Below are 27843 nucleotides of genomic sequence, written 5' to 3' on the forward strand. Positions count from 1 at the left end.
TGAAGTACCTACGACATTTTCTTTTCTCTTTTTTTAAGATTTATTTAAATATTTTTTCAAAGATTTATTTATTTTTATTTGAAAGTCAGAGTTATACAGAGAGAGTGTCAGAGTGAGAGAGTGCACGTGCACGCGTGTGCAAGAGGTCTTCCATCAGATAGTTCACTCCTCAGATGGCTGCAATGGCTGGAACTGTGCCAATCCAAGGCAGGCGCCAAGAGCTTCTTCCAGGTCTCCCATGTGGGGCAGGTGTCTAAGGACCTGGGTCATTTTCTACTGCTTTCCCATGCCATAGCAGAGAGCTAGATCAGAAGTGGAGAAGCCAGGTCTCAAATCTGTGCCCATATGTGATGCAGGCACTCGGGCCAGGTTGGTAATCTGCTGTGCCACAGTGCCGGCCCTCTAGATTTATTTAAATATTTAAAGGCAGAGTTAGACAGAGGCAGAGGTAGGTAGGTAGAGAGAGAGAGGTCCTCCATCTGTTGGTTCACTCCTCACATTACCACATGATGCAAAACCTGGAGCTGTGCTGATCTGAAGCCAGGAGACAGAAGCTTTGTCCAGGTCTCCCATGTGGGTGCAGGGGCCCAAGGACTTGGGTCATCTTGTACTGTGTTCCCAGGCCATAGTAGAGAGCTGGTTCGGAAGTCAAATTGCCGGGACTCCAACCGGCACCAATATGGGATGCTGGTATTGCAGTTGGCAGCTTCACCTGCTGTGCCACAGTGCCAGCCCCAATTAATTTTATTTTTGATTGGCATAATACATGAGTGTTTAAAACTTGTCTGAAATAAAATCTTAAAAATGTTCCCTGTTTGAAATAATTGAGTTGGCAGTGTAAATTCTAAGAAAGTAGTGCAAACACACTACTCCTCATGCATTAGGAGTAGAATATTATTCAGAAAGGTGAGACTATGCACTTGGGTTTAGCGATAACAAGCAGTCTTGTTCTCTGAAGAAAGCATCTCAAGCAAATTTTACGTTCATAGATGCCAACGCGTCCTCGTGCAGTAGACAAGAAAGTAGGATGTGAGTATTTGATGTCCACCGTCTCCATATCATGTATAACTATACTCTGACATTCAAAGGATGCCTGAAGTTCAGTCCCTGGAATTACCACAGTTGGGTCTGAAATATAGAAGATTTGAACATTTATCCACCTGTCTCTCAGAGCTGTTTATCATCATATTCTTCAACAAACTTCATTCTTTATAATTTCAGAATATAATCTGTATATTATTCACAGGATGTCAAATTAACCTAATTAAACTATCTATAAAATTAACAACATCATTGAGATGTTACCAAGTGATGCAACTTATAGCTTTTTTCTAATATGTCAGATTTGTATTGGTGTCATGGCAAACTCATTGCTCTTCATGATATATACATACACCTTTGTAATTGAGCCTCATCTGTAAAAACCCATAGACTGGATTTTCATGCATCTGACAGTAGTCAGTATTTCAACTATAACAATCCAGCCAGTACCAGAACTCATGTCATCTTCTGGAATCAAAAACTTGTTTGATGATATTGGTTGTCAAACATGTCTGTATGTATCCAGAGTGATTTGAGGTCTTTCCATATGTACTACCTTTCTCCTAAGTGTATTTCAGGCCATCACTGTCAGTCCCAGTCATTCTAAATGGGCATGGCTGAAATATAAACTTTCCAAGTGGATTTTCCCCTCTTTACTCTTTTTTTTGGTCATCAACATGCTGATCTATATCCATGTCATTGAAAGTCTAAGAGCCAAATAGAATTTCACTGTGGTCCATCAGGGATATGTTAATGCATATTGTCAACCCAGGAATATTGGAAACCATGAATCAAGGTCATTTATAAGTATCATAGTGATTCATGATGTATTTTCCAGAAGATGTCAAATTATCCTAATCAAAACATCTAAACATCATTGAGATTATGTCACCAAGTGACACAATTTATAGCTGCTTTCTAATATGTCAGATTTTTATTGGTGTCTTGGCAAACTCATTTCTCTTCATGATCTATATTTACACTCTCCTAATCGAGCCTCATCTGAAGAAGCCCATAGATTCCATTTTCATGCACCTGACAGTGGTCAATATTGTAACCATCGTGTTCCAGTCAATACCAGACATCATGTCATCCTTTGGAGTCAAACGTTTCTTAGATAATGCTGGCTGTCAAACTTTTCTGTACACATACAGAGTCACCCGCGGTATTTCCATCTGCACCACCTCTCTTCTGAGTGCAGTTCAAGCCATCACCATCAGTCCCAGTCATTCTAAATGGGCAAGACTGAAATCTAAGCTGTCTACCTGGATTTTCCCCTCTTTCCTTTTCTTCTGGATCATCAACATGCTGATCTATATCCACGTCATTGGAACTATAAGAGCCAAATTGAATTTCACTGTGGTTGGTCAGGGATATGTTAATGCATATTGTCAATCCAGGAAGCCCAGTGCCCATGAATCAAGGTCATTTGTAAGTATTTTGGTGATTCACGATGCAGTGTTCCTGGCACTGATGATCTGGTCCAGCCTCTACATGGTGTGGATCCTCTACAGACACCACAGGAGGGCCCAGCACATTCACACCTCCAGTCTCTCTTCCAAGACATCTCCAGAAAACAAAGCCACCCACACAATCCTTTTGATGGTATTTTGCTTTGTGTTCTTTTATTTGTCAAACAACTGTTTGACCTTTTATGGATTTTATACATCTAAGAAAAACACAAGGTTGGAGGGTATTGGTGGAATTTTAGCATCATGCTACCCGACATTTTGCCCCTTTTTTCTGATGAAACATAACAAAATTATTCTCAAACTGACTTCTTTCCTTTCAAATATGAGAATGACCTTTCATCCATGAGCTTTCAGTGGCTGATCTGACATCAAGTTCTGCAGAGGAGTCTCCATCAAGTTTTATATGAGGAAAAGAAGACAGAGGACCATGGGGCACTGGAAATGGGGCTAGTTTGAGTGGAACTATGCGGTCCATTTTAAAACATTCATGTGTTGGAATGTTAATGTGAATCAAGATGTATTAATCTTCACATAGATTGCACAGTTCAGTAACATTTTGGGTGAAATGAATGTGTTGTGTATATTAAACTAATTTTATCTGGTTGATTTTGTCCTTTTGAAATTTGTCCTTTTGAGTTACTAGAAAATACAAAATCATATTTGGGCTTACCTTTTCTTTCTGCTAAACTGTGTCATTCATAAAGTCTTTCCTTATTTATTTATTCAATAAATAACACCTCCCTTGTATATTTCAGGGACTCACCTAGAGGCTGGATGTGCCCCAGTGACCCTGAGGTAAAATCAAGTAAAGAGAACACGAAAGAATTGCTGTGATGCAGGGAAAATAGTTGTGTCTGTGAAAAGTGCTGTGAAAACAGAGGTGATTAAGAGGATGGGAAGCTGTGGGAGATTCAATCGTGAATATAGAATACAATGCAGGGGCATCTCCCAGCATCTGTGTAAATCCATCCATAATGATGCCCTCCCCTTCTTATTCTGATGTATTTATTATTTGGATCCAATCGATTGGGATGTCAGTGAGAAGTGTCTCTATATTTAAATACTCATCAGCAGGGGCCTGATTCTTTCTCATAGCTCCATGGTGCACTGCTTTGCAGTATATTTACTTTGCAAAACCTTTCAACCAACACCAGTTTTTTCTCAGTATCATCACTCACATCTCAAATTCTCTGTCCTACTTACTCAGTGGTCAGTTCCATTCCCCAGGGACAGCACCCTGGTGACTGTAGCTTGAACCTTTGCCTGTATCTTTGTTTGCAAGACTAAGGAATTCCACCTCGCCTGTCCAAAGACTCCAAGACTTGGATTCCAATCTTTCAAGAACTCCCTTTTTAAAGCAGCACAGTGGCCGGCGCCGCAGCTCACTAGGCTAATCCTCCACCTTGCGGCGCTGGCACACCGGGTTCTAGTCCTGGTTGGGGCACCGGATTCTGTCCCGGTTGCCCCTCTTCCAGGCCAGCTCTCTGCTGTGGCCAGGGAGTGCAGTGGAGGATGGCCCAAGTCCTTGGGCCCTGCACCCCATGGGAGACCAGGATTAGTACCTGGCTCCTGCCATCCGATCGGCGCGGTGTGCTGGTTGCAGCGCGCCAGCCGCGGCGGCCATTGGAGGGTGAACCAACGGCAAAGGAAGACCTTTCTCTCTGTCTCTCTCTCTCTCTCACTGTCCACTCTGCCTGTCAAAAAAAAAAAAAAAGCAGCACAGTACGTGGCAGTTTCTCTTGCTCTATGAATGTTCACTGTGGCCACACCCAGGCCCCAGCACCCAGATCCAGACTGGCACAGCTGCCCTCACCCCTCACCCCTCCCTGGCTGTGCCCCGTGGTGTCTACTCTGGACCAACGACCCCACCACCGTGCCTGTCAGGTCTCCCGCTCACGTCCATAGGTACCAGGCGTCGCTACTGAGTGGCCCCTACATTCGCAGAGGAAATCATGCAGTTGCTGAGGCTTCGTCCCGTGTCACCAGTGTCTGCTGAGAGCGCTGAGGACTGTCCTGCTCAGGCTGCTGGAGACTCAGAGGTGAAATCACCACTTCCGGGTCAGCTGATGCTCCCGCCCCTGAGCCTCTCAGGAGGCTCCACCCAGAGGACGCAGAGCAGTGACGTCAATGATGGACCCGTATGTTGTCGCTGCTGGTGCCCAGGCGAGGCAGTGTGGAAGGCCTTTTTGTCTAGGGCTTTGCTGAGACCACCTCTGCGCTTGGTAAAAACCATGAACAATCACAGGTATTTCCAACACAGAGCTAATCTTCGTAGGAAATCCCTGGGTGAGGGTAACCTCACTGAAATTTCCTGCATGCGTGCCCTGCACATGCACGGGTTCTCCCCAGGCTGCCATTTTGACAGAATCTGGTGGACTTGGAGGCTGAGAGAGCAGACATTGATTTTCTCAGGCTCGTGGGGCTGGCGTCTGGGATGAGGGCGCCAGCGTGGCCGGGCCGTGGGAGCGCTCTCCCCCTGTCTGTGGCGGCCATCTTGTCGCTGTGCCCTCCCAGGGAGTGTGGAGCTCCGGTCTCCTCCTCTTGAGGAACAGAACTCTGACGGGTCCAGAGCCCCCCTCACAGCGGCCGTCACTTTCCTTCTGTCAAGACCTCATCTCCAAATACAGTCACATGTGGCCCTGGGCCTTCAGCGCTTGCATTTCAGGGCAGAACTCAGTCTGTGACACACACACACACACACACACACACACGCGCGCATTTGGGGAATGCACCAGCAGATGAAAGATCTCTCGCCTTCATTCCACATTTCAAATGAATACATAACTGTTTAAAAATGAATAGCAGAGTAACTCCCCAAAAAGCCATTAATAGGATTGAAGAGAGAAATAGAAATTCATAGACAATGAACCACACATTGGAAATGGAAAGTAAAGTCAAACATCAAGCCTTGAAAAATATAATTAAGAAACCTATAGTGAGATCACGATTCCCACCAGCTGCGTGGAGACGAACTTCTGATGATGTCATCCTGAAGTTTACTTTCTGACGCTGCTCAGCTGGGGAAAAGGCAGCCTCTGATGCTGACTTTGCACTGCCCAGGATTCATTTTGCACCTGGGAGGGCGCTTTGGGACTCTCCCGGGTGCATCAATGAGGACGATAAACAAGGTCATGGAGGCAGCAGGTGACAAGGTGACTGGTGTCCACCAGGAGGAGATGTTCCACTGGCTTGTGCCTGATATGCGGTCAGTGCCATGCAGACCCAGCCTGTCCAGGATGCTCCCTGTGTGGGGGAAACTGATAGCCTCCAGTAAGGAGCCTGCACCCTCTTCCTGGGGGATAGGAGTGTGGCATCGAGGCCTCTCCTACCTGCTTGCTCCCCACCACACAGCTTACATGGACTCCCTTTTGTTTTCTTCAGATGCATCCTAACCTTTTTTCTATGGTGATTGTTGACATCACTTGATTCTGTCCCTCTGTTTTGCTTTTACTTTCTTCATTCTGTCATTCTTTTTATTCTGCATAAGTTCTGCAAATCTGTGTCTTCAGTCATTGGAGTTTTAGTTTACGTCAGTGTCATGCATTGTTCATTGCACTCTGACCTTTTGGGTTTCCAAGTAACAAGTATTTGGAAGTTCTGTTCAATTCCATACATAGTGTCAGATCACCTGTATTCTGGACTTTCCTTTTGGCTTTCTTCTTTATTGTGAATGCCTTAATTGATATTTCATTGCATTTGAAATAATTTGTCCCAGGTTTCATTTTTAATTTTTTATTTTAAGTTTACATTGTATTTATTCATTTATTAATATACAGAGAACATATTTTATGAGTTTCATAGATATGATTCCAAAGATATAAGAATACTTTTCTCTCTCTCTCCTCTCCCTTCTTCCCCCTTCTTTTCTTTTTCTTCTAATTTTTTGTGATAACATACTTTCAATTTAAATTTTTATTAATTTGAGAAGCAGAAAAGAGAGGAGAAGAGATCACTGGCATTAATTTCTTCTCAATTATTTTAAATTGTTCTTTCTTTCTTTCTTTATAATAAAGCCCCTCCAAAACCATGAGGAATAAAATTGAAGATAGCAGAAATTTTTAGTCATATCCAGTCTTTAAGGATGAACTTTTGATATGTAACCACGGATATAATGCTGCTGACCTTGTAGAGATTTTCATCATAGTAAGGTGAATCCCATCCATTGCTACATATGTAGAGATTTTTGTCATTAATATATATTGAATTTTATCACAGTTTTGTACATCTCCTGTGGTGTTCATATATCCTTTCAGTTTTAATCTAATTGTGTGGTGCACTATACAGATGAAGTTTTTTTTGAAGATTTGTTTTTTTTGTACCAAAGCAAGTTTATTTAATTCCATTTTCCATGAATTTTTGGAAGTACTTTCATATAGCAGTGGATGAATTTCAAGTGAACTATGCCAAGTAAAAGAAACTAGATTCAAAAGTCTACAAACTGTAGTAGTTTCATTCATATATTTATATAAGGTCAGAGGACAGATCAAAAGTTGACAGGACTATGGATAGTAAAGGCATTTGAAAACAAAAAGGCAGCAAGAAGGAATTTGAGGGGAAGCTACAATGTGTTTTCACTGTGGTGATTACATAATTCATAACTGTTAAAATTCATATATCCACACATAAAATAATAAAATTCATTTCCTGTAAGTTAAAAATGATTTTTTAAAAAAACAAACAAAAATAATGAATATATAGGATTAAATCCTAACTAAAGTAAAATTCCAAGAGTCTACACTGCTGTGAAAAACAGTTGAATAAGCAAATACTTTAAGAGGGAAAGTTCTTCCTCATAAGAAAAGACCAACTACCAGGAAGATGGGGAACATCTGGACTGATTGCACATGCCTTCTAATGTAATACAATGAGAATTTGGCATAATTTCTGGTGTAGCCTTGCCAAAAGGATATAACCTAAATCTAACCATAAAAACATCAGTCAAACCCAAATTCATGTTATTCTACAAAATAATTGGCTTGGACTCTTCAACAACTACATAAAATATACCTTCAGCTACTGGCCCAGATTAAAGAAAATTAAAGGGTATGATAATTTTAAACTGAACCGTTTTTCTGTAACAGACTTTTTTTGGACATTGACACAATCTTAATACACTCTATTGATTAGATTACAGCTTTAAGTCAATATTAATTTTCTGACTTGATCACTGCATTTCAATTAGAAAATTCCTTGTTTTGGAGACAGAGATCTGAAATTTATGGCACAAGTACTTGGATCATCTGCCACCCACATGGAGACCTGGATTCAGTTCCAAGCTTTTGGCTTCAACCTGCCCACCCCTGGCTGTTATGGGTGTTTGGGAAGTGAACCAACAAGTGAAAAATCTCTTTCTGTTTGTCTCTCTCTGTGTGTATGTGTGTTTTTTTGAAAGAGTTACACACAGAGAGAAGGAGAGGGAAGGAGGAAGGGAAAAAAAGAGAAAGGGAGAGGTCTTCATCCACTGGTTCACTCCCTAATTGGCTGCAATAACTGTAGCAGTGCCCATCTGAAACCAGGAGCCAGGAGGTTTTCTGGGTCTCTTCACAGGTGCAGGGGCCCAGGGACTTGGGCCATCTTCCACTGCTTTCCCAGGCCATAGCAGAGAGCTGGATTGGAAGTGGAGCAGCTGGGTCTCAATGGGTGCCCATATGGGATGCCGGCACTGCAGGCGGCAGCTTTACCACTACACTACAGTCCCGGCCCCCAGATGAAGTTTTTAATGTTTGACTTAGCTTGCAGGTTTGGGGTAGTTCTCTTGAGTCTTTTTACACAGTCTGGTATCATTTTGCACTTGTTTTGAGTAGACTGTTTCCATTTTGTTCTTGGAATACTGCTGAGATATTGTTTTCATGCTGTCTGTGTTCTGTTTGCCTCCAAGGTTATGCTGTGTTCATCATGTGGTTAATAGAATGTGCTCCTGTTTGTATCCTTAGGTCCTGTGTGTAGGTGTTTTTGGTGTCTGGTATGTTTGCGCCCTTCACCACTGAAGCATTCTTTGCATTTATGGAATGATCTTCAATTTCACTTCAGGGAGCAATGCACCTTAATGGCTTTCTACTGCTGCAGTATCCTTTATGGTAAGTCAGGTCTTCTAAGGATTTACACGTACCTGCTATATTTCCAAAAGGACTGGCGTAAGTAATCAAAACTAATCCTTAAAACATATTTGCCCTTTCTTGAACACGTGAATTCTGATATCATTTAGGTCTTCCTACTGGGCCAGTGGTCCTGCCCCACTGAAGGTTGGTCACGTTGCTATTCTCTGTGAGGAACTGACTCCTGACCTTGTTCTGACTTTCCACTGGGGGGCTGTTTGCTCTGATTCTGTGCTTACCTGTATCAGCTCCATTTTTCCTTTCTTAAGTTGGCCATTCCATCGTGCATTTTTCCTGATGGGATTGTTTCCAGTAAGTGGTTACCACAAAGTACTTTGGTTTTGAACGTGAGAAATCAGTCTTTTTCTGTTTGCTTACTCTTTTACTGATGACTCATTATGATTGCATAAGATAATTGTCCTGTTGAATTAGACCCTGGAACTTCACTGATACTCATGTCCCTGCTTGCTGTATGGCTGCGTTTGCCCCGTGGTTCATGCTGTGTCTGAGAAGGAAAGACGGGTAAAACACAGAGGCTCTTTGTGTTCTGTTCTTAGCAGTTAGATGGAGGATGTGAATTGACTTGCTTAAATTTTTTGCCCCTGGACTGACATTTTGTCTGCTGGGCTGGTTTTGATAATTACTAAAACATCTTGGTTAGAATCTCTCACTGTAATGTTTGAGTTCCTGCATCTTCCTGTTATTTTATATGTGTTTAGCATTATAGATAATGATTCTATGTTTATTTGTATGTACTCATTTAAAGCTTAAATATGCCAACATGGCCTTTTATATACTCAGTTATTGTCCTCCCTAAGTTTGACTTGTCTGATCTGACTGAAGGGGCACCTGCTCTCTCTCTCGGTAGTTTACAGAGTGGGCATCTTCTATGAAAACGGTTTTGCATTTTTTTATGTTGTTTTTTGGATGCATGTGGGGCTGGAAGCCTGGTTTCCTGGTCTTTATGTGGTTACTCAGGCTCTCTTTCTGTTGCCATTTGCTTGATACATCTTTCCCATCCTCTTCCTTTTGACGTATGCATGTTTTGTATTTAACATACAAGTCTGTTAGAAAACGTACGCCTGGCATAGTGTGCTTTTTCATTCAGCTTTATTGAAGTGTAAATAAAGTGAAAACATATATATTTAACGTGTACAATGTGATGACTTGGTATCCTTAGGCATTATGAAATGAATATCACAATCAAGCTGATTAACACATCCATCACATTTTTTGTGGTGAAAACATTTAGCACCTAGTTTGTTAGCGAATCCAAGAGTGCACTACAGTGCTGTTAGCAGTCATCACTGTGCTTTACATTATATTCCCAAACATTCTTCATCTTGTGACTGAAAGATTGTATCCTTTCACTAACATCGCCCCATTTCCTTATCTACCCCTCAGCTCCTGGGAACCACCTTCCTCCTCTGCTTCTGTTTACATTTTCTGATTCCACATACAGGTGAGGCCATACAATATTTGTCTTTCTCTGCTGGCTAATTTCTCATAGCTTAATGTCTTCTTGGTTCATTTATGTTGTCATAAATGGTAGGATCAATTTTTAACAAATCATCCCTTTTTATTTATCATTGACATACACTAATTGCACGTATTTATAGAATACAGTGTGATAGTTCAATACAGTTATGTATTGGCGCTGTGGATAGAAGGTTAAGCCTATGCTTATGGCGCTGGCATCCAATTTGGGTGACAGTGTGAGTCCCAGTTGCTCCACTTCTGATCCAGCTCCCTGCTATTGCATCTGAAAAGCAGAAGTGGGTCCAAGTGCTAGGGCCCTATTACCCATGAGGGAGACCTGAAAAAGCTCCTGGCTTCAGATTGGGCTAGCTCTGGCCATTTGGGCCATTTGTGGAGTGAACCAGCAGATGCAAGATTTCTCTCTGTCTCTCTTTGTGTCTGTAACTCTGTCTTTCAAATAAATAAATAAATAAATATTTGTCTCTGTCTCTTTATGTTTGTAACTCTGTCTCTCAAATAAACAAATAAATAAATAAATCTTTAAAACAATAATGGGTTGGTTTCTTCCATTTCTCTTGTCAATGACGTAACATCCTGAGTGTTCCAAGTGAGTGATGTGCAGTTGGAACCCGTGCATGCCTCTCTGTCACTGCTGCTGGAGTGACACCAGTGGCAGTTACACTGTCTAGTGCCTGCTGGAGTCCACCTTGCCTACCCCAGGGTTCCTGGGCATTGGTCCTCTTCCTTCCATAGTTTCTTTTCCACTATCTTCCAGCATTTTGCAGTTCAGATGCATTTCCTGGGACAACACTCAGTGTTCTCCATGAGCCTCTAACATTGGTGCTTTACCCTGAGAGGAACTTTCAGAGAGATGAGAGAAATTGGCTGAGTTGGAGCAGGTGGATTTTCATTACTGCCTTATAAGGGTTGTGACCCCCCCCCCCCCGGGGAAATGGTCTGTCCTCCACTGGTTCCTTTCTGTCCCTCTGGAACAAGCAGAGGTGGATGCCTCCTGGATGGCCCTCTGCCTTCCCTCTGCCCATCGCACTCTTCTCCTTAATCAGTACAGGTTGAAAACATATTATTGCTTCATCCTCCAGGTTCAATTCAGGTTGCAGTGTTAGTTGTCCTTTCCTACCAATGTGCTGTGTATTTTCCCCCAACCTTTTGTGAAGTTCAACAGATACTCAGCAAATTATGCAATTCTATGTTTTCCCATACAAGCAACACCCAGAACAAGAAACAGCACCAGCAGCATCCAGAAACCCAATGGCCTCCCCATCACCCCCCAGTAAGTAGGTCTGCTGCCTGCACCATGACAGTTCCTATTGTAATTATTTCCATTTGCAAAAATTTTTTAAAAAAAGATGTTCCCTTCTGAGCACAGGTGCAGCCTCTGTGGAGGGCTGTGGGCTAGAAATTGAGTAAATGTATAGGAAATCAGCCAAAACTAATACGTCAGAATGAGTAGCTTGGGAGAAAGAGGGACATGTTTATTTTAAGAGCAGGTGGTAATACCATTGGTTGAACTCTTAACACAGAATTATTCTTAGGTGTTTAAATCCAATTGAAAATTGATCCCTGTTAGGAATAAGAATCAGAATAATAGAGAGAGGAGATTTGCAGTTTGGCACATGTTCCCTTGGACTTACCCCTAAGGGTAAAGCTAAAAACTTGCCATGGGACTCCAAATCCCATTAAGTTGGCAGGTACCAATGCCATCTTAGTAGTTAAAGTGATGGGTTTAAATTCATAGCTGATCATAAAATAGGAGTGTCAATGGATCACATAATGGATAGGATTAAAAAGGAGAGAATGATCCAACGTGGGAAATGGGCCACACAGCAGACTCATAGAATAACAAATGCCCTAAATAGCATTCTAGTCTCAGAATCAGCCCTTAAGATATTTGCGTCTGGCTAAAAAGCCCATGAGAGTATTTCAGGCATGGAAAGCCAAGACACTGTGGCAAAAAGTGACCTACATGAAAGATCTCTGTGAGTGAGATCTTGGTGGAAAGAAGGGGCCATCAAAGAAGAAGCTACCTTTCTCTGAAGGGAGGGGAGAACTTCCACTTTGATTATGGCCTTGTTTAAATAATGTCAGAGTTTGTGGACTTAAGAGGCTTCCATAGCCTTGACAGCTCATGACAAGTGTTCTGGTGATCACTGATGTCATAAGTGAGAATGTCAATTGTTAAATTAACAACAGGAGTCACTGTACACTTGTTCCCCACGTAGAACCTCTGTCCTTAATGTGTTATACTATGAAAATTAACAGTAAAACTCGTCTTCAGACAGTACTTTATACTTTGTGTGTCTGTGTGGGTGCAAACTGTTATATTCTTTACTTAGTATAGAGTTGATCTTCTGTCTATAAAGAATATTAAAAATTAATCTTAGTGAAGAATGGGATGGGAGGGAGAGTAGGAGGTGGGATGGTTTGTGGTGGGAGCATTTGTATGGGGGGAAGAACCGCTATAATCAAAAGTTGTACTTATGAAATTTATTAAATAAAAGTTTTATATAAAATTTTAAAGAAAAAGGATCAGGTGGAGGTGTTCACAGTTACCAACAGAGTTCTATTAACCAAGCTGCTTTGCATGTATATATTTCATTTTCTCACTGCCTGTAGTCTGCATCCTGTGTTAGGTGGGAGGTCAGAAGGTTCTGGGAGGAAGGAATTCTTACATGGAGTCACACACATTTTAACAGACAGGTGGAGTCCACAGCAATCCATGGGTGCCCAGCACCGAGCAATGACTGTAGTGGTTGTGGTGAGGAGTTGCGAGGACAGGTTGGGGGAGGAGTGAGCATATTTTCTGGACTCAACACCAGGGCTTGATCAAGTCACGGGCTGGGGTGATGCCACCAGCTGCGTGGAGACGAACTTCTGATGACATGTGTCGGCCTGAAGTTTGCTTTCTGACATTTGCTCAGCTGGGGAAAATGCAGCCGCAAGCGCCGGTCTCTCATGTGGGTGCAGGGCGCAAGGAGGTGGGCCATCTTCTATTGCTTTCACAGGCCATAGCAGAAGCTGGATCAGAAGTGGAGCAGCCAGGTCTCAAACTGGCGCCCATATGGGATGCCAGCACTGCTGGCAGTGGCTTTTACCAGCTATGCCAGAGTGCCAGCCCGTATAGGATACTTTTTTAAAAATTAAGAGTATTTAACATTGTTGATCATATTAGGCAACACAGTTTCAAGTAATTCCAACTAATATATTCTTAAATTACAAAGAAACTTGAAGGCACAAATGGTAGAATGGAAGACGAGTACTCTGTATTGATGGTATTTGTTACATGTAGGATTTCTTTTCTCTTTTAGATGATTAGAAGCCAGCACTGTAGTAGAGTTGATGCCAGATGACAGAGTTGTTTTTCAGTGGTTTCTGCCTCATCTTCCTCAGCTGACAGGTGATGAGTGAACCAGGTCGCATGCAGTGGAAATCTGGGGACTTCTTCCCCCGCAACCCTGAAACCCATGAACACTGGTTCCCTGATTGTGTCTGGTGCCATTCGTCTAATCACCTCCAAAGCGACAGAATCTGAATTCAGCTCAAGTAGGTTCAGAATGCATTGTGCTTCCAAAACAGATGGTAAAATCCTAGTAAAATGCCCCCTACAGGAGGTTTCTTTCCTGCCCCTTGTCTGGATTTTTGCAACTAGGATCATGATTACTTGCCTTACACAAGTCTTTTTTTTTTTTTTTTTTTTTTTTAGAGGCAGAGTTAGACAGTGAAAGAGAGATAGAGAGAAAGGTCTTCCTTTTTCCATTGGTTCACCGCCTAGTGGCCCCTATAGCTGGCGTGTTGCAGCCAGTGCTCTGTGCCGATCCGAAGCCAGGAGTTAGGTGCTTCCTCCTGGTCTCCAATGCGGGTGCAGGGTCCAAGGACCTGGGCCATCCTCCACTGCACTCCTGGGCCACAACAGAGAGCTGGACTGGAAGAGGGGCAACCGGGACAGAATCTGGTGCCCCAACCAGGACTAGAACCCGGGGTGCTGACACCGCAGGTGGAGGATTAGCCTAGTGAGCTGTGGCACTGGCCACAAGTCTTCTTTCTAGTGATGTCTTTGATGGCCTTCAAACAAAACTTTTCAAGTTCTTCATCGTGGTTCACTAAATATTTCCTGTGTTTCTGGTTTTTGGAAGGGTTTTTGCAGTATTCAAGTGATTCTGTCTCTATGTGTTCTAGAAGTCATACAAAAAACATCATTATTTTTGGAGATATTTTAAATAATTGTGTTGATTGCTTCTTAGATTTTTGTTCAACTCTTCTGTTTTTCTCACTGTATATTTTATAAGTTCTAATTTTATTTTTTGGGGGAGGGTCAGAGAGACACAAAGAGAAACATACAAATATTCCTACCTGAAGGTTCTGTCCCCCAAATGCCTACAGCACCCAGTTACCGGGCCTGGGTGAAGCTGGGAACCAGGAACTCAAGCCAGGTCTTCTGTATGGGTGGCAGAAACCCATTTATTTGAGTCATCAGCTGTTCCCTCCAAGTGTGTGCATCAGAATGAGTCCCAGAGCTGGGATTTGGACTTAGATACTTGGTTACAGGATGTCTGTATCCCAAGTGGTATCTTCACTGCCAGGCCAAACACCCACCCATGTCAATTTTGCATTAGGTACATTAGTAATTTGTATTTACCAAGTAGGAGCATTGCTTCAACCCTTCCATGGCAACTGGGTGTCATATACCACACATTGTGAATCAAAATAAATCACCATGACTAGATGAATATGGGAATGCAAAAAGCGGGAAGACTTAGGCTAGCATTTTCATGTAGTGGGGTAGGCCATGGCCTGCAGTGCCACATCTCATGTGGCTGCCAGTTTGAGTCTCAGCTAATGCACTTCAGATCCATTTCTCTGCTAATGTGTCTGGGAGAAACAGCAGAATATGGCCCAAGTTCTTGGGGGCACTGCACCCACTTAAAGGACCCAGTTAAAATTCCTGGCTCTTTGCTTCTGCCTGGCCCAGCACTGGCCTTTGTGTACATTTGGGAGTGAGCCAGCAGACAGAAGACCACTGTTCCTCTTTCTGCCTCTGTCTCTCCCTGTCTGTAACACTTTCAAATAAATAAAAGTTAAAAAAAAGAACACCACAGTTTCACAGGTGTATAAACCTGTGGTAAAAGCGACAGTTGTATTCCAAAGTGACCATTTCATTCCTCTACATTTCGATTCTCAATTAGCTGCCACATATCAGATACGATTTTAATACAGGTATTATCTTTGTTTATGGAAATTAATAAAATTTTAATAAGTGGTATAAAATGATACAATGATAAAAGTGAAAAAATCCCACACCACAGTGGGAATCATCAGCCTTTTTTACTCATGAACAGAAAAACAACCCAAAACAACACAGTGATGTCAGAAATGTGAACAAGACACTTAAAAACATAGAACAGTAATTCCCACAGAACTCAAAATCCTCGTGTTTCTCCAGCACACATGAGGCACTTGGTAAAAGCAACTGTGCAGTGAACACTGAGTGTCCACAAATTGAAGAGTTTAATTCATTTAGACACCTGTGATCTGAGTACAGGTATAATGAGATATGGACTAGAAATAAATATTTTTAAAACTATTTATTAGAAAGAATTACAGAGACAGAGGTCTTCCATTTGCTGGATCACTTCCCAAATAGCCACAATGGCCGGGGCTGTGCCAGGCTGAAGCCAAGAGACTGGAGCTTCTTCCAAGTTCTCCCACATGGGTGCAGGAGCCCAAGCACTTGGGCCATCTTCTGCTGCTTTTCTGGGCACATCAGCAGGGAGCTGGATGGAAAGTAGAACAGTAGGGATTGGAACCAGTACCCATATGGGATGCTGGTGCCACAGGTGGCAACTTTACCTTCCATGCCACAGCACCAGCCCCCAAATAAATCACTGAATAGAAAAATTACTCATTTCTCACATCTTAATACATTCATCCTGAAAATAGTATTTTTACATATGCACTTAGAGAAAGTAAACTAAAATTCCTTCTTCTGAAATCCATTATGTAAACAAATGTCAGGTTTGGAATATCTTGGGGTTCTGGCCTTTCGTAGCCCCCAGACATGAGACAGAATAAGGAGATGGAGCCCGAGCTCGAGAAAGACAGGTGCTTTTACTGAAGCAAAGAGTGGGGGACAGTCTGTTCTTGTGAAGAGACTGTGCACAGGGCATGTGTAGGGCTGGGTTTTTATCTGGCTGAAGAGGGAACTTGGGGCCAGCACTGTGGAACAGTTTGTCCTCTGCCTGTGGCTCTGCACTTGCATCCCTTATGGGGCCCAGTTCTCATCCTGACTGCTCCTCTTCCAATCCAGCTCTCTGCTATGGCCTGGAACAGCAGTGGAAGAAGGCCCAAGTGCTTGGGCCCTTGCACTTGTGTGGAAGACATGGAAGAAACTCCTGGCTCCTGGCTTTAGATCAACAAAACTCTTCCTGTTGCAGCCATTTGTGGGGTGAACTTCTGTATGGAAGACCTTTCTCTCTGTCTCTCCCTTTCACTGTCTGTAACTCTACCTCTCAAGTAAATAAGTAAAAAGTTAAAAAAAGAGAGAACTTGCTGCCAGTGGGGAAGGAGACTTGCTAGCAGTAAGAATTCAGGGTTTTTTTTTTTTTTTTCAGGATCTCCTTATCTGTTTCACAAGCTGCTCCCTATGTCTTATTTGCCAGCTGTTTTGTGAGGAATCTGGGGGAGGCTGAGCAATACTTCTGCATGGGTGTCTCTGGTGTGAGGGAGGAAGTGAGGGAGAGTGACATTTGTCAACGCTATTGTCCTTTACATGTGAAGATTGAAATAGAACCCTGTAAGAAAACAATGGTACTAGAACAAGTACAGCAGGGGACAGTATTGTGTGCAGAAGGTTAATCTCCTGGTTTTAAGCCAGCATCACCCTGAGTGTCAGCTGCCTCAGGTTCAAAGCAACTTCTTCGTAACTTTCCTGAGAAAATAGCAGAGGATGGCCCAAGCACTTGGGCCCAAGCAATTCCATGAGGATGGAATTCCTGGCTCCAGCCTGGCCCAGCCTCAGTCATTTTGGCAATGGGCAATGAACCAGCAGATGAAAAATAATCTCTCATTCTGCCTTTCAAATAAATAAATAAATAAATTTTTAAATAATAAAAATAATTCCCCAAAAAGACATTAACAGGATTCATAGAGGGAAAAACAAATTCTAAAAAATAACCGCAAATTGGAGAGAGAAAATAAAGTCAAGCATCATTCTTGAATAAGAACATTCAGAAACCAATAGTGAGATCATGATTGCCAGCAGCTGTGTGGAGATGAACTTCTGATGACGTCATCCTGAAGTTTACTTTCTGATGTTCAGCTTGGGAAAACTCAGCCCCAAACGCCTGTTTGCACTCATGGTTCATTGTGCATCTGGGAGGGTGATTTGGAACTCTCCTCGGGGCATCAAAGTGATGACAATAAACAAGGTGATGGAGGTGTCAGCAGGTGACAAGATGACCGGCGTACAGGGAGGAGACATCCAGCCCACCCGGGCATGATCCACAGTAAGTGCTGGGCAGCCCAGCCTTTCCAGGACACCACCAGTAAGGACCCTTTACCCTTAGCCTGGGGGTGGGAGGGCGGCGAGGCCTCTCCCTGCTGCCTGCTCCCCACCACGCCTGCTCACACCGCATCCTTTTGTTGTCTTCAGATTCATCCTTCCAGCATTTTCTGTGAACTTTACCTGTATGTTCTTACTTTTCTTGTCATCCCTCTGTTTTTTTCACTTCTTCATTCTTTTTATTCTCGGTATCTGAACCTCTCCAGATCTCTCATTGATCTGTCCGCTGAGTGTTCTTTCTGCTCTACGGTACGTACCTGGATGTTTATGGCATTGGAATGAATGTTCCTCTAGTTTCATTCTCTAATTTCCTTTCTTATTTTTTTGTGATTTTCTTTTGCTTTTACAGCATCATTCCATTTCTAGTTATTACCTTTCAAATTAATGTATATACATTTTAATTTAAAAAGGCTTTAGTCACATTTAGATCAATTGATATCATTTCTAATTAGGTATTTTCCTTTATGAACTGTGACATTTTTCATGTCTATGTTATGTAAAGAGTATCAATCTTTAATTTTTAGAAATCTAAATATCTTATACTGACTTTGTTCTCAGTAACCTTGAAGCTTCCTCAAATCATTTAAGTAAGTTAGTCATTGTCTCTATGAATATCTTTCTTAAGACTGTCACTCAATGATAAAAGACTGTTAGTTTCTTTGCAAAGATATTAATATTATTCTCTTTTTAAAAGCAGACCCTTGCAAATGTATGAATAAAAGTGGAAATAGCAGATATTTTTATTCATATCCAAACTCAAAACAAGAGTTTTTATTATTTAAGCATTATATGATAGTGCTTACATTTTAGATTTTTATCATGTGAAGTGAAATCTTTCTTTTTGCTTTATTATGTAAATTTAACAATTTGAATAGAGCAGAGTATTTCATGTATAAGTGGAAGTGCAGATTTATTTTTTTCTTTGTACTACAACTGTGGTTAATCTTACACCTATCTTCAAAATGCTAACTTTACCTTTCCCCTTTTTTTTTTCTTTTTTCTACTGCATGGTATAATGTAGGACAAAGCATTCAGAAAGCACACGTCTTTTACAGAAATTAAAATATCCTTTTGAGGTAGTATAAACACATGTCTCATCTGCTAAAGTTAGATGACTATCACTTCACCAAGTGCTTAAGTGAATTGTCAAATTCAGAGGAAATTGAAATTCAGCTTCTTTGTAATGTTGATAATAGCAAAAGATTTAGAGTGGAAAGAAGTTGAAAGAGTTCAAGGGGGCCAGCACCTTGGCTCACATGGCTAATCCTCGGCCTGCAGTGCTGGCATTCCATATAGGCACTCTGTTCTAGTCTCGGTTGCTCCTCTTCCAGTCCAGCTCTTTGCCGTGGTCCAGGAGGGCACTGGAGGATGGCCCAAGTGCTTGGGCCCCTGCACTTGCATGGGAGACCAGGAAGAAGCACCTGGCTCCTGGCTTTGGGCCAGTGCAGCACCAGCTGTAGCAGCCATCTGGGGAATGAACCAATGGAAGGGAGACCTTTCTCTCTGTCTCTCTCTTTCACTGTCTATAACTCAACCTTTCAAAAAAAATAAAAAAAGAAAGAGTTCAAGATGTGTAAGCTACTTGGAACCTTCAAAAATCTTTTTTTTTTTTACAGGCAGAGTGGACAGTGAGAGAGAGAGAGAGAGAGAGAGAGAGAGAGAAAGGTCTTCCTTTTGCCATTGGTTCACCCTCCAATGGCCACTGCGGCCGCCGCCCTGCGGCCAGCACACTGCACTGATCTGAAGGCAGGAGCCAGGTGCTTCTCCTGGTCTCCCATGGGGTGCAGGGCCCAAGCACTTGGGCCATCCTCCACTGCACTCTGGGGCCACAGCAGAGAGCTGGCCTGGAAGGGGGGCAACTGGGACAGAATCTGGTGCCCCGACCAGGACTAGAACCCAGTGTGTCGGTGCTGCTAGGTGGAGGACTAGCCTATTGAGCCGCAGTGCTGGCAGTCTTTTTTTTTAAAGACTTATTTATTTATTTGAAAGAGTTACACAGAGAGAGAAGGAGAAGGAGAGGGAGAGGGAGAGGGAGAGGGAGAGGGAGAGGGAGAGGGAGAGGGAGAGGGAGAGGGAGAGGGAGAGGGAGAGGGAGAGGGAGAGAGAGGAGAGAGAGAAGAGAGAGAAGAGTTCTTTCATCCACTGGTTAACTCCACAGATGGGCTGAAATGGTAGGAGCTGAGTCAATCTGAAGCCAAAAGCCAAGAGTTTCTTCCAGGTCTCCCACAAAAGTGCAGAGGCCCAAGGACTTGGGACATCTTCTATCATTTTCCCAGGTCATAGCAGAGAGCTGGATCAGAAATGGAGCAGTCGGGACTTGAACTGGCGCCCATATGAGATGCCGGCACTGCAGGCAGTGACTTTACCCACTACACCACAGCACCAGACCCTCAGAAATCTTAATGGTTTCTGAGCTTCAGTTTGTTCAGTAAAATGATTCCCACCTTTCCCTTGCTATGTGGGTAATTCTCTTGGTCTGTTGCTAGACTCATTTTGGAGAGTACTGAATTCACTTTAGAATGAATTTCAGTAGGTTTTTCTTCATTTGACTTTCAGAGTAGATGGTCCCATCTCTATACTTTTAAGACTTTATTGGGCGGCGCCATGGCTCACTAACCTAATCCTCCACCTCGCAGCGCTGGCACACCAGGTTCTAGGGGATTTGTCCATATGTCTCCACTCCAAATTTATTGGCATAGTCACAATATCATCATTTAAAATATTTTTAAGTTCTCAGTTTTGATTTTTAACATTTTAAGTTGGATATCATTGGTGCCTTTTCTTTAGGAAGTACTGCCATAACTCTAGAGGTTTAGTAATGTTGTTATTCTTCAGAATAACTGCATTTTGAATCTATGTTTCCATAATGCATTTCACAATACTCAAAGGTTTTTTCACTTTGTTCTTACTAAGAAATTTTTTTTGGAACTTACTGAAAAATCAATGATAATATAAAGTATTCTTTCCTTTTAAAATTCATTACAATTCTGCTAAGATAAATTGTTCTGTTAAGTTAAACTCTTGCACTTTGTTCTCATTCATTTCAGTGTTTGCCGTATGCTGCACTGATTACGTGGTGCACATTCTAGTAAAAATGAGGTTGGGCATTTGATAGAGACGCATGTGTTGGTCAAGGCATTAGGTGCAGAGAATGAACTGAGCTGCCCAACTTCTTCATTGTTTGACTTACCTTAGGTTTGGTGGTTCTGAAGTTGTGGAAGCCTTTGCTTACGTGTCTTACTAAAATGGTGGATTCCCCTCTGTGTTCTGACCCTTTAATGTGTTTGCACATTTAGTGTTGATTCCCACAGATTTGCAACCTTCATTTTTTCCATGTGCACTTCATTATATCTGGATTTTTTGTTCCATAAATGTTTGTTTTTCAGTGTTATTTGACATGCACCTGCTTTCTGTGGCTTAGTTTGTATTTTGTCATCTTCCTTTATTTGGATTTTGTCTTTCTTCTTTATTGGACTTGTTTCTTTTACAGATGTTGTAATGGTCTTGAAATCTCATGCTTCTGATATTTAGTGGACATACCTTATGTCTACTGGTCAACATCGGCCCCATGTATCGTACACCATTCAATCATTTTTAGACTATGTGTGCATTTGTATTTATATGGATGCATTGGGCAGCACATACTTGGGATGTGGTATTTTTGACTTTTGCGTTCTCTGCCTTTTGTGATTTAGTCTGCCTTCAGCTTTGTGGTGGTATAATTGATAGATGAAAGCCTATTTGATAGCTAAAACACTGGGATGATCTGACATATATTTGAAAAGTGTACTACAACTTAGTTTATTAGCATACCATTCACCTTCCATAGAAACCTTATTTGTTGGTGAGAGCATTGTAAGAGCCAAGTTGTGAGCAAATATAAATAATATAGTACATTATTATCAAGTTGTTCGACTCATGTTGCAGCAGCTATCCAGAAAGTATTCATTTGCTAAGTGTAAGTTGGTAACCTTTCACTAACATCACTCTCCCCTACCTTATCACTCCTGAGAATCACTTTTCCTCTGTTTCTCAAACTTTGATCTTTTATAGTCCATATAGAAGTGAGATCATAACTAAAAATCTATATAGAAAAGAATGGTAATGTGTGCACGACAAAGACAATTGAGATAGTAAGTCTCAGAGAATGATATAGGCAACAACTCCAAATATCAACAACTATAGATATTAAAGTTATTAATTTAGAAGTCACCCATAGTGACCATGATACCATTCCTGTTCTTATATTTGTGAACCAACTCTGATTCCTCTAAAAATGCTCAAAATATGTTTGGGCCAAAATTTTTAGTTTACATGTGCTTCAGGGAGCAAAACTCAGTGATAATTTGCTATTCTGGGCTCATCAACTGTCATGTGACTTCTTCTTGGGGCCCAAGAGTTCTGTGGTGTGGACTGTCCTGTGCATCGTGGGAAATTTAGTGCATGGTGAGAAATTTAACAGCAGTCTTGGCCTTTACCCACTAAGTGGCAGGAGCTCTGTGCCAAGTGTGAAACCAAATATGTCTCCAACAACCACTGCTGGTTGGATGAGGGGAGGAGAAAAAGCCCCCTTGAAAACTCCATGCTATATTTCTTTATTTTAAAAATGAACCATATATTTAGAGTGACATAATACGAGAGTGATTAAATATTCCCTGTCTTGAAAGAATTGTTCTGCAATCTAAATTGCAAGAAAGAAGTTCAGATATTCATAGTACTGTACATGTATCAGACATGTAGTGTGCTTTAGAAAGGTTAGGATATACAGATATCATTAGAGGGAAGAAGCAATCTATACTCTGAAGAAAAATATCACTTTTAATGTAATTTGTCATTCACAGATGCCAGCCTGCCCTCTTGGGCTATACACTAGAATGTAGGATGTGAGCATCCTGGTTCTGCATTCTTCGTATCACCTACTTTCATAGTCTGAGGTTCAAGCACTGCCCACTATTCTATTTCTGGAAGTGGCACAGCCAAGACTGAAACAGAAAATTTGACCATTTATTCTGTCTTCCTAACACTGAACTGTCAGTCTTCACATTGCTCAAAGGTTCCTTGTTAAAAACATCATGTCACAGTACAATCCATTTATTTTTCAGTAGATGACAACCTTGCCTAACTGAAATGTCATTGACATGTTTCCAAATGACACAATTTTGAGCTTTTTTCTCATAACTCAGATTTTTATCGGTGTCATGGCCAATTCATTTCTCTTCATGATCTATATTTATGCCTTCCTAATCCAGCCTCAGCTGAAGAAGCCCATAGATTGCATTTTCATGCACCTGACAATGGCCAATATTATAACCATTGTGTTCCAGTCAATACCAGACATCGTGTCATCCTTTGGAGTTAAACGTTTCTTAGATAACGCTGGCTGTCAAACTGTTTTTTACATCTACAGAGTCACCCGGGGTCTCTCCATCTGCACCACCTCTCTCCTGAGTGTATTTCAAGCCATCACTATCAGCCCCAGTCATTCTAAATGGGCAAGGCTGAAATCTAAGCTGTCTGCCTGGATACTTCCCTCTTTCCTTTTCTTCTGGGTCATGAACATGCTGATCTATATCCACATCATTGAAACTGTAAGAGCCAAATGGAATTTCACTGTCGTTGGTCATGGATTTGTTCATGCATACTGTCAATCTATACAGCTTCGAGATCACCAGTCATGGTCATTTATAAGTGTCATAGTGATTCGTGATCTCCTGTTCGTGGCACTGATGATCATGTCCAGCCTCTACATGGTGGGGCTCCTCTACAGACACCGCAGGAGAGCCCAACACATCCACAGCTCCAGCCTATCCAGACAGATGTCTCCAGAAAACAAAGCCACCCACACTATTATTTGTCTGGTATTCTGCTTTGTGCTCTTTTATTTTTGCAACAACTTTGTGACCCTTTATGCATTTTATAGACCTGAGAAAGACTCAAGATTGGTGGGCATTACTGGAATTTTATCATCATGCTACCCAACTTTCTGCCCATTTTTGTTGATGAAAAATAACAAAAATATTCCCAAATGGACTTCTTCCCTTTCCATGATGAGAATGCCTTTTTCTCCAAGTGCTTTCCTTGGTTGATCTGACATCATTTAGCACAGAGGAGTCCATAAAATTTTATGAGGAAACGAAGGCAGGTGACCATGGAACTAGTCTCACTTGAAGTATTTGGTCCATTTCAAAAACACATTTCAAAATGTTTAATTGAATCAATATATAAAATTTCCCACTGAGTACCTGTTTATGTTATCCTTTGGGTGAAATTAATGTATTGTCTACAACTAAAGCTAATTTCCTCTGCTTTTAATGCACCTACTAGAAAATGCAAACTTGTATTTGGTGCTTGCCTCATATTTCTGTTCAGCTGTGCTGCTTGTAAGAACTTCCTTATTCATTCAACAAATCTTAATACCCAGGTCTCATTTTTCAGGGACTTGGCTACAGCTTAGATGTGCATCAAGTGACCTCAGGAGATAAAACACAGGAATTTTTAGAGAATGGGATGCAGGAAATATAATGTTCCTGTGTAAATAACTCAGAAAAGAGAGCTGATGAAGAGGATGGGAAATCTTTGAGGTTCATCGTTTAAAAGACAATGAAATGCAGGGGTGTCCCCCAGCATGTGCATAAATCCTTCCATAAGATCCCCTCCCCTTCTCATACTCCTAACTTTGTTATCTGGATCCAGTCCCTTGTGCTGTCCAGGAGTTGTGTGCTGCAGTTAAATACCCACCAGTATGAACTGAGGCTTTCCCAGTGGTTGGGTTGTAGAGACTTTCAGTGTATTTACTTCACAAAATCTTTTTAATCAATATAATTTTTTTCCAATTTAATCTTCCCTATCTTACAGTCTCTAACCCACTTAACTTGTTGTTCTGTTCTGTTCCTCAGGGACATCAACACGTGCTCTGCTGCTTGAATCCTAGCACATGTCTTTGTCCCCAAGGCTGATGGATTTCACCTCCCATCACCATTAGATTCTGAGGGTTGGATCCCTGTCTTTCAGGAGCGCACGGTTCCTCTCTCTTTGGTTTTCTGTGGTTCCAACCCTTATCTAACTCAAGAAAGAGGCTCTTCCTGTGAAGAAACTCGGTTTATTACAGGAGCTCAGAAAATCTGTGCTTTATCCTGCTGTGTCAGGGTGACATTTGGAAATACACCTCTGAGACCTTCAACTAAGAACTGGTCCGTCGCTTATTGGTGGTCTGTCCTCCACCATTGCCTCTTTCCACTCTGGGATTTCTCTGGTCCTGAGCACATGTGGCTGCCTCCTGGACGGCGCTCCACGTCCTCCTCTGCCCTCGTCATGGTTTCATTCCCTTGATCAGTGCAGTTTGAAAGTCTTTTCCTTGAATTACCAAATCCAATTCTAGTTTTGTGACCGGCTGTCCTCTCCTTCAGTAGTTTTGAATGTTGAAGTTCAGCAAATTCTCTACAATTTCTCCTGCTCTATGGATTTTCGCAGTGGACCCCCACGCACCAGCACCCAGTTCCAGAAGCAGAACAGCGGCGCTGCCCCAGCCCCTCACGACCCCCCGTCTCCACTGCGCCCCATCCTTGTTGGTCTTGTGCTGTTGCCCGATCATCCATGAGGCGCTCTTGCGTGTCCTGCGTCCTCTCGGAGGTGGTCTGTGTAAGAGCGCCTCTGGCCTGGGTCTGTGTGGGTTGTAAGAGAGTTGAGGGGTCTCCCGCTCAGGCTCTTGGCCACGCAGAGGCGACATCGCAATTCCGGGTCTGCTGGCTTGTGCTCAGGCCACGGAGCCGCTCAGGAGGCACCGCCCTGAGGTCCCGGGGAAGTGACGTCATAGACAGAGCCCGGGTGCAGAGGCTTCTGGGCCCTGTGCTGAGGCGGCCCGGGAAGTCCTCTCTGTTACCAGGTTTGATGAGTCCTTCTCTGCAGCTTGGTGGAAACAATAAACATCCTACACAGGTATTTACACTAGAAAGCCAACATTCACAAGAATTCCCTTTGAGAGAAACTGTCCCCAACATTTCTTCCAGGCTCCTTGCTTTGGCCTGCCTGAGCCCTGCCTGGGCCATTTGGGAAGGGAACCAGCTGATGAAAGCTCTGCTCTCTCTCTCTGCCTCTTCCTCTCTGTAACTGTAACTTTAAAATAAATAAAATCTTTTAAAAGAAATGTAAGAAGGCCACAATTCCACTGGAGTGTAAACATGGGCTGGAACCCATAATCATATCCCAGAGTGACCACTTCATTCCTACATATGTTTTTGCATGCGTATTAGCTGCCAATCAGAGGTTATCTTAATTCAAATTTTATATTTCTATATGCAAATTAATAACATTTTAATAAGTGTGTAAATCAATAGAATGATTAAAAATGGAAATATTGCAATCCACAGTGGGAATCTTATCAGTGTACTTTACTCATTAACATAAATATAACCCAGAACAACAGCAGGGTGATAAAAATGTGAATAAGACATTGAACACCCTTGACCTATGGCATAGAACAGTAATTTCCACAGTTACAGAAAATCCTTATGTTTCTTTCCCCAGCAGTCAAGGCACTTGGAAAAAGCAACCGTGCATTGAAATCACAGTGAATGTCCATAGGATTCAAGAGTTTAATTCACTTGATGTGAAGGGAAGAGGATAGGGAGTGGGAGAGGGGAGGGTTGCGGGTGGGAGGGAGGTTATGGGGGGGGAGCCATTGTAATCCATAAGCTGTACTTTGGAAATTTATATTCATTAAATAAAAATTTTTTAAAAAAGAGTTTAATTCATTTAGACACGTGTGCTCTCTGTTCAGCCGTAATGAGTTACAGACTAGAAGTAAATCATTTTTTAAAAAAATATTTATTTATTTGAAATGCAGTTATAGAGAGTGAGAGAACAGAGAGAGAGGTTCACTCCCCAAATGGCTAGAGATGGTCCTTTCTGAAGCTAGGAGACAGGAGCTTTTTCCACGTCTCCCAAGTGGGTACAGGGACTCAAGCACTTGGGCCATTTTCTGCTGCTTTCCCAGTCATATCAGCAGGGAGCTGGATTGGAAGTGGAGCATTTGGAACAAACAGGCACCCATAGAGGATGCAGGCACCACAGGCATCAACTTTATCTGCTACACAACATGCCAGCCCCCAAATAAATAATTGAATAGGAAACAGTACTCATAGCCCTTATCCATACACATTCAACCTTAAGAATAGTATTTCTAGATAACAGAGAAAAGTGAACTAAAATTCCTTCCTATAAAGTCCATTATGTCAATAAGTGTGAGGATTGAATGAGCACCTTATAAGAAAACAATGATACTAGCCAGTGCCACGGCTCACTAGGCTAATCCTCTGCCTAGTGGCGCCGGCACACTGGGTTGTAGTCCTGGTTGGGGCGCCGGATTCTGTCCCGGTTGCCCCTCTTCCAGGCCAGCTCTCTGCTGTGGCCCTGGAGTGCAGTGGAGGATGGCGCAAGTGCTTGGGCCCTGCACCCCGTGAGAGACCAGGATAAGTACCTGCATCCTGCCATCAGATCAGTGCGGTGTGCCGGCTGCAGTGTGCCAGCCATTGCGGCCACTGGAGGGTGAACCAACAGCAAAAGGAAGACCTTTCTCTCTGTCTCTCTCTCTCACTATCCACTCTGCTGGTCAAAAAAAAAAAAAAAAAAAAAACAATGATACTAAAAGAAGTACAGTAGGGGCTGGTAATATGCAGCAGGTTAACTTCCCACTTGTAAGCCAGCATGCCCGTGGAGTGTCAGCTGCCCCATGGTCAAAGCAGCTTCCTTATTGGGTGCCTAAGAAAGCAGCACATGGGCCCAAGCAATTTCACAAATGGGATTCCTGGCTCCTGGCTTCAGCCTGGAGCAGCCTCAGTCATTTTGACAATTTGGAGAAAGAACCAGCAGATAGAAGGTATTCTCTCTCTGTCTCGGTCTCTTTCTCTCATTCTGCCTTTCAAACAAACAGATGTTTAAATATATAATAATAACAAAGTGATTCCCCAAAAAGACATTAGTAGGACTGAGAGGTAAAAAGAGAAACTCTTAGAAAATAACCCCAAATTTTTTTTTTAACTTTTATTTAATGAATATATATTTCCAAAGTACGACTTATGGATTACAATGGCTTCCCCCCCATACCGTCCCTCCCACCCACAACCCTCCCCTTTCCCACTCCCTCTCCCCTTCCGTTCACATCAAGATTCATTTTCGATTATCT

At 42.3% G+C, this 27843-nt stretch overlaps 2 protein-coding genes and 1 long non-coding RNA gene across 6 annotated transcripts; all 3 read left to right on the plus strand.

Moving 5' to 3' along the window:
- Positions 1-2007: 2007 nt before the first annotated feature.
- ORYCUNV1R1644 (vomeronasal 1 receptor oryCunV1R1644) lies at positions 2008-2859 on the plus strand. The gene has a single exon (NM_001167350.1). The coding sequence runs from the start codon at positions 2008-2010 to the stop codon at positions 2857-2859; it is 852 nt and encodes a 283-aa protein (NP_001160822.1).
- Positions 2860-4571: 1712 nt separating this feature from the next.
- Positions 4572-24832, plus strand: LOC103345573 (uncharacterized). 4 transcript variants are annotated; one of them, XR_016224647.1, is made up of 4 exons: positions 4572-4758; positions 8447-8590; positions 10013-10070; positions 24560-24832. It is a non-coding gene; the product is annotated as an uncharacterized LOC103345573 (long non-coding RNA). The 4 variants fall into 4 exon arrangements; XR_007916069.3 differs by lacking the exon at positions 24560-24832 and adding an exon at positions 13414-13773; XR_016224646.1 differs by lacking the exon at positions 24560-24832 and adding an exon at positions 13496-13769.
- Positions 22802-23749, plus strand: ORYCUNV1R1562 (vomeronasal 1 receptor oryCunV1R1562). The gene has a single exon (NM_001167249.1). The coding sequence runs from the start codon at positions 22802-22804 to the stop codon at positions 23747-23749; it is 948 nt and encodes a 315-aa protein (NP_001160721.1).
- Positions 24833-27843: the final 3011 nt, after the last annotated feature.

Source organism: Oryctolagus cuniculus, chromosome 18, assembly GCF_051225735.1.
Source record: "Oryctolagus cuniculus isolate XC-2025 breed Fujian yellow rabbit chromosome 18, ASM5122573v1, whole genome shotgun sequence".
In the NCBI taxonomy this organism is placed as follows: Eukaryota; Metazoa; Chordata; class Mammalia; order Lagomorpha; family Leporidae; genus Oryctolagus; species Oryctolagus cuniculus.